This window comes from Monopterus albus, unplaced genomic scaffold (assembly GCF_001952655.1).
Source record: "Monopterus albus unplaced genomic scaffold, M_albus_1.0 scaffold183.1, whole genome shotgun sequence".
Classification (NCBI taxonomy): Eukaryota; Metazoa; Chordata; class Actinopteri; order Synbranchiformes; family Synbranchidae; genus Monopterus; species Monopterus albus.
In genome coordinates, this window is record NW_018128063.1 from 1,668,805 (window position 1) to 1,680,714 (window position 11,910).

Genomic DNA, 11,910 nt, shown 5'->3' on the forward strand with positions numbered 1-11,910 from the left:
ACAGCAACAGCTGAAAACAGAACAGTTCTGTGGTGGCTTTCACTGACAAATTATCATTGAGGTTTTTATCAAAATTGTCAGTATGTTAGCTATAAAATTGCTGTAGGATTGTCACTTTTTAATTTGAAATTTCCTGTACCACTTTAGTGTGGGCAAAAAATAAATTATCTGTAATGATCTAAATGCTACTGCTAACACTAGCTAGCTAATGTAGTCTTATTAGTATTAGCAAAATAGTGCTATCTATCTATCTTAAAATTTTATATTATCATTTTGTAGCAGACTAGGTTTAAGAAAGATAATTTACTTTGTGACAGAAACCTACATTTAGAAACATAATTTACTCAGCTCCCTTTCCACTCAAACAGAAGGTATTTTGTGTTTTTTAACTCTATTGTTGGCTACTCTATATAGCCAGTATATGCAATTATGTACACATTTCCACTGGACCTTCATGCCACCAGTCCAGTTGTAGTTTACAGGAAATAATATTGTCACTGCAGGCCTGTCTAGTCTTAACTGTTTTTTAAAATAAATACCTGTATCAATTTGCCAGCAAGTCTTATTTTTTGTCTGCAGTTCTGTACAATTTTTGGATGGAGCAGCTACCTTCAACTTGGCAACAGTAAAATTGCAGGTAAATTTTGAGTTGTGCCTGCTATTATTAACAACAAAGTGAGGACTTCAAGTCAATTTCAACAATTATGGTTTCAAAGTATTAGTATGACAATATGTCACTTGTACTTTTGCTCTTTGCCCCTAGTGTCACAGAATTTGGAAAAAGAGAAAGAAAGAAATCTCCCTAGTCTCCCTCTTCACATTATAGTTTACAGCACCTGTACAAAGTGAGCTCAGGCCAGCTTTCTGTTTAGTGGAGCTCCAGCTACAGTATTTGATGAGCAGGTAGAGCTACCTCCCAAAACTCATTTCGCCAGCATTTCATATGCCAATCACAAGGTACCTTTGGTTGTAAAAGCTCTTGAAACAACAACCACATTTCACACCTGTTACAGTTCCAAAGCACTACATTAAAACATCTCTCTAATTGGTTTGACCACTCTGATGAGGAAAAGCCTTGCAGCATGAGTAGATCTCTACTGGTTTAGATGGTTTTGGGATGTGGTCCAAATAAAGGTTGTTTAGCTTGGCTCAGGAATAGGCCTCTTACCTCCACAAAAACCCAAGTCCAACATCATAATCCCTATTACAGTTAAACTCAAACTGCAATGAAGTACAGTCATAGTTTATAGTAAGCCCTTAACCTGAACTGATTGACATGTTTAACAGATTCCAAATTATTATTATTATAAATGTGTTTTACTGCCATGACCTCAAGTTTCAGTGTCCTATAAATTCTGGCATAAACAATAGTTTGTTTTTCATTACAATGAATTAGCAAATTTTAAAAACAGCTGCTTTGCCTTATGCTTTCAAGCCCTATTCCCTACAAAGGAACAATCTCATCATACTTGTTACTCTCTCCTCTAGCTCCTGCCAGTCAGTGCTCTCTCCATTCCAGTCATATTCGAAGCAACTCCTGTGCAGCCCTTCAGTCTTCCTCTAGTCAGGTCCTGGCACATCACAGGATCCTGGGCAGACACAGTAACCCCAATACTCACAGAGGTGGAGGTGGTGCTCTCCTCCCCTCTCCTCTGTTGCTCTGGTGTTGGAGCAGGTGCTCTGATTCCACTACTTCCAGCACCCACGCAATCTCTGGAACCGACGCCTCCTGCACGCCTTTTAGGCGGTGGACCCCAGAGGAAGGCATGGGCAGGCCTGTAGTGCTGGCAGGCATATCGGAGTAGATGCCTGCGGGTGGCCGGCAGGCGAATTGTGTAGACATAGTACTCCAGGACACTGTGTTGCATGTTGGGAAGGGTGCTGTGGCACAGCGATTCCTCCAGGAAGAGGCGAACCAATGGGGCCTTGAAGGTCTCATAACCAAGTTCGCCCAGGGATTTCAGGATGCGAGTGATCCGTAGGTAGTTGTGCTGGGACCTTTAAAGAACACAGCTGGAGATTAAGAAGTGTAATGGAAATGAGAGAGGGAAAAACCATGATCAATCATTATACATTGCAACATGATCACAATAATATACTAATAATATCATCCTAGAAAACATCTTGATGTGACTGCAAGAAAGGCCCTGGTATCCTGGTACTATTCATGCTGGGTCACTGTCATACTATCATGGCTCACTGGGACACGTGGATATATCAGAGCCATTGTTAATGTTATTAGTAACTAGGGCTGGGCTCCAATAGCCAGTTCTATTTTGGAACTGCTTCCAAGTTGGTGAATTCTCCGAGTTTATTAAACTTCATGGTTAAACGAATCCCTTATCAAACCTGTCATTCGTGTTCTGTTTAGTTTACACTCTTCAGTGCCTCTGAAAAAGGAAAAAAATGTTTACAAACTGATGATAACTTAGCAATTCTGTAGACGTTAAGCTAGGCTATGTAGCCGTTTACATGTTATGTAAATACAGTTTGGAGGAAAAAAACGCTTTCATTACCAAACATGGCAGGCCTGCTTATCCACTCTGAAATCAAAGACACAATTGCAAAAAGTGATATTTGCAGGTCGGCTACTCACTGAGAAAGGGGAAACAACTTGTCCCTTGTTTAAATAGTGTTCTAGTGTCCATCATGTCAAAGTAAGTAAACAACACAAAAACAAAACAATGCCTGACAAAAAGGACAATTTCACTGAAGAAAACTAAACCAAATCATCTTTAGGTTTTGTTGAATACTAGCCAAAATGTGAAAAAAAAATATATATATATATTTTCAGCATACAGTCTGAATGACTCACGATGTGGCACCTACTGTATCTTGTATTAAGCTGTTCTAGGAAAATACAGAGGATTATTTTTATAAGAATAGTTTGCTCCTGTTGGTTGGTTGGTGTCAGGATTCTAGAGACCGCAGTGAAGCAGATGCAGAAGTCTTTGATGGGATATTAAAAGCAAAAGATGGGAATAAAACTGTATTGAGCAGCTGTTTTATGGAGGAGAATTTGTTTTTCTTCATTTGGTTGGAATAATGTCCACAAGTAGCATCAGATGCTAAGATTTAGAGGAAGTTTGAGACTTGAGGAGGTCTGGTAGTATTACTGAGACCTTAGTGGGTAGAAGGAGAAAAGCATAGTTTAAAAAATGTATGACATTCATGTTTTTTAGCAAGAAAATGCAATTACTTCTTTCAAGCCATGAAACATCAACATAGATGTGTAAGAAAAAAAAAATCACCCTTTAAATTGCCATTTAACCATCTGTTTGTTGACTTAAAACATGATGTTTCACATTTGGTTGCTAACAGAAGAACAGTTATGTTACATGGATTTTAGGATAACTGTTTTGCTGAAGGACACAAAAGCAGCAATTGGCAACCGAGCAATGTGTTTGCATAAATTCTCACTGCAATTTTAGACTCCTAAGCTGCTGCACAATGTGTTTATGTCTGGATGCTTACTCATTAAGGTGCTGGAAGCGCTCCTGCCAGTTGGGAGCTCGAGCAACATTCCCACTCTTATCCAGCAGTTTGATGCCATAGAAGTCCAACATCAGGGAATAGGCCAATAGGAATCTCCGCTTAGCTTCGCGACTGCTTTGGAATTCCTGACAGAATTCAAGATAGCAGATCAGAAACCACCCATGTAATACAACACCAGCTTTGTTGTTGGCATGCATTATGGGTGATCAGATGATAATCTTATGGAGCAGAAGGACATAAAATCAATGTGTTAATGCACATGCATGGTTTCACTGAAACCATGTCTACATTTGCTCACAGACACTTTGGCACTCATTAACAATGGAGTGTAAATAAATTTCAAAACAAATTCACATAACCAAAGGAAAACTAACTTTTAGGTGAAGTATTTTTCAGAGCCCTTCTTTGAGGGGAGTCACCTGGGTGACTGCTTTAGTGCAACAACTTACTTATGTTGAAACAAATGTTTTGAATGTTTTCGTTGAGTGGAAGATACAGTCAGTCAACCATGGTAAGCACTTATGCAATGAGAAATGCAAACATGTCAGACACAGTTCAGAAAGTAACGCTGACACTCTATGTAGAGTCTGTATGTGTCTTACTTTGATTTCATCCTGAGTCAGCTCATGAGCGTAGAAGTTAAGCCCTTGTTCTCTTAATGGGAAAAGCCTGCCACACAAAAAGGAAGAAACACAAGATGTGATTATGATTTTTTAAAATTACCAATACAATGAAAAAACATTTGCTATCTAATTCATGTTGATTATGAAAGCTGTTATTGTTGTCCTCTGTAAAGTACTGCAGATTAGCACCACTGCTGCTTCCTTATACATCTCCATAGGTGTAGAACCATTAGCAAAGTGACACTTTGCTAAACCCTTCCCCCAAAACAACAACTTATCAATCACAGCTTAGCAAATGTAACTGTGGATTTCATACCAGTGTACATGTGGCTGCACCGCAGACTGTACATAAACATTGCATCACTGCTTTCCTCCACTCTGCAAAAGTGAAGCCAAAATACTGTATCATGACTACAATGGCTGTCATCTTGGCATTTTGCAGCCAGACTCTGCATAGTAGCAACCAGAAGTGGAATGACAGCATCAGATGGCCAGTCAACTCAACCAATTAACAATACAGTCAATTACAAGGAACTGATACAATTACACAGAATGTCTTACCATTGAATGTAGGTGTGGTTGTGCTCCAGTTTGTCATAGTCACCTCTCCACTTAGTCAGAATCTCCTCTATATAGATACCTGAGAAGAGACATCGCCTGTTAACTGCCATACACATTTAGCATGTGTGTGTGTGTTTGTGTGTGTGTGTGAGAGAGAAAGAGACAGAGAAAGAGCTTGGATCAGTCCACTAATCTGCTGATATTTCCAAGTCAGTTTTGCCAAACAAAACTGACTAAACCTAGCCCAACATCACTTCTCTCCACAGTTGCAGGAGATCTGCATGCTTAAAGTGTATGTGTGTGTTCTTGTATTTGCTACATATTGCAGACCAAAAAAAGGAGTGAGGACAGTTTTGGAAAGTGAGGACATTTTGGCCAGTCCTCACTTTGTGAAACACCTTTTTGAAGGTTAAGACTTGGTTTTAGTTTTAGGTGTAGGGTAAGGGTTATGGTTAGGCATTTAGTTCTAATGGTTAAGGTTAGTGTAAGGGGCTATGTCAATAAGTGTCTTCATAAAAATGGAAGTACAAGTTTGTGTGCACACACACATGCTTACCATCAGGCACTAGAGGGATCTTGTTCAGGTAGAAGCGTAGATTACGATACTCGTTTGGTTGCCGGGACCTTTTGTAGCTCTGCACAGAAATATCAAAAAGATCACACATGGTGTCTACACTGTATGTGAGAAAGTGTTACAAAGAAAGGATTACACCTGTGTACATGTATCCAGACAGTTGACATTTGATGTGTATGCTTGCACCTCAAATGTCATGTACATGTTCTCAGTACACTGCAAAAAAGGAATTTCAAGAAAGTAAAAAAAAGCCTTGTATCAAGGAAATAAGTCTTATTTTAAGTCCAGAAAGAAAATTTATCTGGTCAAGCATGGTTTGCATTAGAAAAATAATCTCATTTTAAGAAAGTATGGCTAACGTTTTCTTATAAAGATATTCCAGCTAATTTTGAGCTAGAATGAGCCAGTAACAAGATATAAAATGTTTTAATGGTTAAATGGGCAAGTCCAAAAAACAATGTTTTGATTCAAATCTCATGCACATGTGACGGACCATTAGTCCTAGTAATTTTATCTGTGATGGAGCATGAATCAAATAGTGCTGTTTTGGGGTAATGTTGTGATCAGCGAAGAGATTTTTCATGTTTTAAATGCTGTTCAATTAGTGTTTTTAACTTGCTAATTGTCTGTAGACCAATAGCTTTCACCTCTGAACCTAAGATTGCGTGTAATACATTTTGTGATACCAAGGGTACTTACCATAGTTCCCATGTCTTATAAAGACAGGAACCACTTGACATTTATTATTTTTAACATTCATGTCACTCAATTTTAATAACAAAGTAATACGAACACTTTTTAGACAAATATACTTTGTATAAATGCAAAATAAACTTATTTAAGATGAGCGGCCACCCCTGCTCCCTCTGTGAAAATGGTACAATCCACCGTGTCATGCTCCCTCCTGCCCCTCTTGAAGTCCGTTACATTTTGAGAAGTTTCTGCACACACTTTGGCGGTCATTTCAGCAGTCTAATAATTCTGTGAATATTTATTCTAAAGTGTCGTTTGTCTGATGTCAGTGGAGTGGAATTATGGATCAACTGGACGATGTTTCAATTGCCACACTCAGAGGTATGTTACAAGGGTTCTAATGTCGTGCTAATGTTCTATTTGGCTAGCTAACCTAGCTTAATGGGTTGTAGATTCCCGGCGCCAATGACACTAATACACTAAAAACGTACTGCTACTTGATGGTTCTTATCTAAAACAGATGAGCCAGTCTAAAGTCTAATTAGGCTTTGGGATTTCATTACCAGGGTTGAGAACCCCTGGTATAGATTATACCCACAGACCTACTATCTGATATTGATATCTTTTGTTTTTCCTCCCTCAACTAGTTGAACATGCCATTGCTGTTTTTACTGTCCTGCCGCTGCTCTTCCCATCTGGCTCTACAGCACTGAAGAAACGGGCCCCAATCAGTGAGGCTTTTTTCCACGTTCTGATAGTAAGTTTTACTCAGCAGTGATAAATTATGAACGGGTGCCTACACTCCCAATAAAATACTGGGTTAAATCCTGCTTTGCACTACATAATGCAGCATAAAAATTAACTTAAATGGAAATTAGACAGAAAAATTTAAATTCTGTCATTTACTTGCCCACAAGTTGTTTTGAACCTGTATACCTTTCTTTGTTCTGCCGAACACAAAAGTAAGATATTTTAAACAATGTTGATAACCCAACAGATCTGGGTCAGCATTTACTTCCCTTGTAAGATGTGTAATCTAAATTCTGTATCTTTATATTTTGTTTTCTAGCCTTCAGAGGATCCAGATACCTACATCCACAGGCGTGCATTTTCCTGTCCTGTTTTGCTGGTTGGTGAGGAGAACTGCATGATGGTTGTAGGTACAACCCCAGTTCTAACATTTGATAAAGACTTGCTCTCTGAGGGGCCTCTCTACCTCCTGGCCTATTACTATGCATTCCATCTCACATATCCAAAGTGCCTGGCAACACTCTTGTCTGTGTTGCATCAGAAGTTCTGAAAGATGCCATCCACGAGCAGGATGCAACCCCCTCGTACAAAAAGGTCATTCAAGAATGGAGGAATGGAGAATGTTTGTTGACTAAGTACTGTTTCAAACCTGCTGTGAGACAGCTGCAGTGTTTTTTTGTTTTGTTTTTTTCTTTCTTTTCCATTTGCACTTGATTTGTGCTGTTAGTTTTTTCCCCCATTTTGTAACTTATGGGGGACTACAATTTGAGGTCACAGTCTTGTTCTGTGCTAGTGCTTTTTTTCTTTTTAAAGAAAGGCTTTAGTTAATTTTGGACTGTTCATCCTGTTTAAGAGGAGAAAGCTGAGAATTTTCATCTCATTTTAGGTTTTTGTGTGATTTAAAAAAAAATCAAAGTAAGCTGGGTTTAAGCTTAAATATTCTAGTTTTAATGCAATTTTTTCCTAAAATAATTATTAATCAGTGCTTATAAAAATAGAAAACTGTAAAATTTTAAGCATGTTTGTCTAGTTTTAAGACCCAGTAGTATTTTTAGTGACTAGATTCAAGTTAAATATTCTAGTTTTAATGCTGTTTTCACTAACTTATTTATTATTCAATTCTTATAAAAAGCTAAAAAGTCTGGTTTTAAGAATTTGTATCTAGTTTTAAGATCCAGTAGCATTTACTATTGACCAGATATCTATGCTAATTTCAAGAATTCCTAAGTCGTTTTTGCTTACCCCATTGGCAGATTTTTTTGCTTGATTTTGTACATTTTGACTAGATTTAAGTGCTTTTTGCTTGTTTTAAGAAGGGTTTTTTTTTGCAGTGTAGCTCCACAATATGACACCATTTTTTGTTTGTGTGTGTGTGTGTGTGTGTGTGTGTGTGTGTGTGTGTACCAGATAGCTGTGACGATACTTGTAGAGGTCCCTGGCAGCATTGAAACTCCTCTTCATCTTTGGAACAAACTCTGGGGAGTTAGTCAGCTGAGATGAAGCAAGAAAAAAAAGACAGGAAGACATTTTAAAAGCACATAGCTTTTGAGGTTGACAGGGTCATTATCCATTTGTTTCTAGCAAAGGAGACAATTCACATTAGCGCTGTGGTGCAATTGCCATAAAGCTAGAAGCTAGAGCTGGTTCTCAAATCAAATCTGGGTCATGTTACAGTAATTTCCGCTGGTCTGGAAAGGTTTGCAGTGTTACACTAGGCCGGATCCTCATATAACTACATTCGTTCTCTTATATACTGCAACAGAATGTCTGTGAAACATAGCAACACAGGCTCTGTAATGGTTAAAATTCATTGCCTTTAAGCTGCTGACACACTGTATCATACACTCTAAAAGGTGGCTTTTGTTATTTTTACCTTATGCTGAAATGAATCCTAAATATTTCTTAATCCCCCTCATTAAATAGCAAGTTTTAATTGTAATCATGACACACACTGTGACAGATCTGATTTCACCTATTTGAAATGATCAAACTAAGTGATGTAGTGATGATAATGATAATATTGAGTTTAATGTTAAAATAATATTTGATTTCCTTTATAAACCAGTAGGTAGTGTAACTTCATTTGGAAAAGCAACTGCATTTAATTCACTAACAAAATACTTGTGCAGTACTGCTTTACCAAACCATGCAGTAAGATATAAAAATAAGATTTTATACTTGATATAATACACGAAACATCAATGAATGTAAATTCATCTAAACTATAATATAGCTGACTCACTGACAGTATTGAAAATGTTAGATTAGTACTCCTGGGTGGATTGAATTTCAGTGAGGAGTAGTACAGTTCCAACCATGTGTGTCTTTATCTGTTGTTACAAATAAAACAGGCATTTTTCATAAAGTTGCCGTTAACTCAACAAGCCAACAGCATGTATAGGGGATACTCGGCTGTCCTTTCTCTGTCCAGGCCTCGTCAATATAATGCGTTGCCGGTGGCATACGTTGCCGCACCGTGAGCCTTCCCCCTCCTCCCTCGATTGTGTCACCAAATGCGTCTATAATGTAACCCCCAGTGTACCTGCGGAGATGCGTCTCCGGCGGCCCGTTCGCTCTCCGTAGAGCTGACGGAGCCGGAGGTACCGCTGTCATCTTCAGCGCCCGGATCGTCGCTCTCTGAGTCCGACCCCCACGTCGAGTCGCATTCCTCAATGGTGCTCGGCTCTTTGAAACGCCAGCTGCCCAGCAGATTTCCCATTTAAAAACATGCAACACCTGCTCTCTTTTATTTTCCTTTTCTTTACAAAAAATACCACACAACTTTCCTCATAGCCCGTTTTTAGGTTTGCAGAGCATTGGCCTCACACTGTTCTCAAAGCGGAGCAAATGGCAGAAAAGGGAATTTCCACATCAGCAATGATGACGCATGGCTGTGTATGAGGGGTTGATAGTGCTCTGTGCCCTGTCCACGCTGCTCTAATAATAATGGATAATCACCTTTATTGGCCAAGTATGCTACACACAAGGAATTTGTTTCCGGTACAGAACCGAGGCAGCCATCTGCGGCGCCAACTCAACCGATGGCTCTAACAATCGGGGGCAACGGGGGGGGTTCAGTGTCTTGCCCAAGGACACTTCAACATGTGGACTACAGGTACCGAGATTTGAACCTTCAACCTTCTGGTTGGGAGAGGATTGCATACCCACCGCACCACTGTCCCCTCTCCCACTCCTCCTACACTGCAAAAAAAGGAATTTCAAGAAAATAAAATAAAAAGGCTTCTATCAAGGAAATAAGTCTTATTTTAAGTCCAGAAAGAAAATGTATCTGGTCAAGTGTAACCGAGTCACCATTTTATAACATATAATTACACAAAGTTGTTTATTAGTTTTAATCACTGTTTATCCATACCTAACATACCCTCTTCCCTTTTGATATTGTAAGATTTGAGTCTTATAGACTCTAGTTACTTTATAAGCTTTAGTTACTTCTCATACCTTTAGTTACCTTTCATAACTTTATCTTACTTGTTTATGCATATTACAGCTGTATTGATTATTGTCCAGAACTACTGAGCCTTGGTTATGTTAATACATTTATTTCCCTTGCTTATATATCTTACATCTGTAATGAAGTAGAATCTGCTTAATTTGAATGCTGTAAGTTCTGTGTAGAGACCAGATGTCTGCATCTCTTTCTGACCAGACAGCCAATTCACATTTTAACAGACACTGCATTGTTTATATCATCATTTCTAAGGAAAGCCCTAATTTTTTCTTTTAAATATGACATGTTGCATATTTCTGATGTTGGTCCCAAAGCACACTCATAAAAAAAAAATTGGGTGTTCAGAATCACTGCATTCTGACAACATTCATACATTGGATTGTGTTTTATTAAAGACTTGCAAACATTTCTAAAATTTAGTTTTGAGGCCCACTGTTTGAAAAAACAATGTTTTGATTCAAATCTCATGCACATGTGACGGACCATTGGCATTACCAGGTCCTCATACAATCTGCCCAAAATTGCATCAACTCCACATTCAGACAGCTCACCCTTCTTTGCAATAGCAAGTATATGGATTGCAGCTAATTATGATCGATACTTTGGATTAATGTTTCCCAATGTATAATAAAACATTAGCAACTTATTCTTGGAAGCATGACATCCAAGTGGGTTGCAAATTTCAATTTCATCAGAGTAAATGATTATCTGTAAAGCAGAGGGCCGGGCTAAAAATAAAGGGTGTGATTTCATGAGCTCTCCATCTATGATGTCATACAAATACTCACTTCTGTACTTCTGTGGCTGATCTAATATTTCCAAAACTTTTGGATGTGACAATAACTGTTCTAAACTTTTGATCAGAGGTATGTAAAAAAAAACATTTGGGTATTGTAGAGAGGACCTTTTTCCCCCCTTTTTCTGCATGCAGGCAGCATACGCAACACAAACCTCCTCTGACTCCACTGTAAGGGTTAATTCCCAGTACTTCTTACCATGCCAACTCTGAGAGACGAGGCGGTCCCAGTAACTTCTAAACTGTGCTGGTTTATTCAAGGATCACAAGCAGAATTAACATTACACGCTCAGGTATCTTCCACCTCCAAACTGCATGCAGGCAGATGAAAGATGAAAACCCCGAACCCCAACAGGCCTGTACATTATATCTGTTTTGGGCTAACCCCATTCTACACAGGAACGTCAAACCGTGACGTCACCTGATATGCCAGCTATGCAGCTGACCAGAGCAGTAGTCAAAACATGAAGAAAATCAATGTGTGTGTGTGTGTGTTGATTAAGTGGTGTGTATTTAAAAACATTCTGGCAGGACATTCAGTGACATGTCCTGGTACTAAACATACGCAGATATTATGATTACGATTACGGTTAAGCACATCATAATAATAATAATAATCATCCTGCCTGCTGACAATCAAACTTTTCTATCTAGTTATTCTTGCCCATGTGCACCCTGCTAAAATCTCATGACAATGACTAAGTGTTTAAACAGTCTAACTAGACATCCTGTCTCCACTAAACATTTCTAATACAAGTAGTACCTAACCAATATCTATTTGACTAAAAAATACCTAACATGATCCTCGCCGCCCTCCTTTTGACCCGAGAGGTGTACAGGTCCTCCATGGAGCACAGGCTTGCACCAATGACCTTTTCTGCAGTCCTCACTGTCCGCTGAAGTCTGTATTTGTCCTGTTTGGTTGCTGAGCCAAACCAGACAGTGATGG

General features: G+C 38.8%; 1 protein-coding gene across 1 annotated transcript; it reads right to left on the bottom strand.

Annotated features, from left to right (window-relative positions):
* Nucleotides 1-311: 311 nt before the first annotated feature.
* ogfrl1 (opioid growth factor receptor-like 1) lies at nt 312-9,613 on the bottom strand. The gene is made up of 7 exons (XM_020617031.1): nt 9,239-9,613; nt 8,101-8,187; nt 5,236-5,314; nt 4,680-4,758; nt 4,098-4,164; nt 3,475-3,620; nt 312-1,998 (listed from the first exon to the last, which is right to left on the bottom strand). The coding sequence occupies exons 1-7, from the start codon at nt 9,413-9,415 to the stop codon at nt 1,485-1,487; spliced, it is 1,149 nt and encodes a 382-aa protein (XP_020472687.1). The 5' UTR covers nt 9,416-9,613; the 3' UTR covers nt 312-1,484.
* Between the last annotated feature and the right edge of the window lie 2,297 nt (nt 9,614-11,910).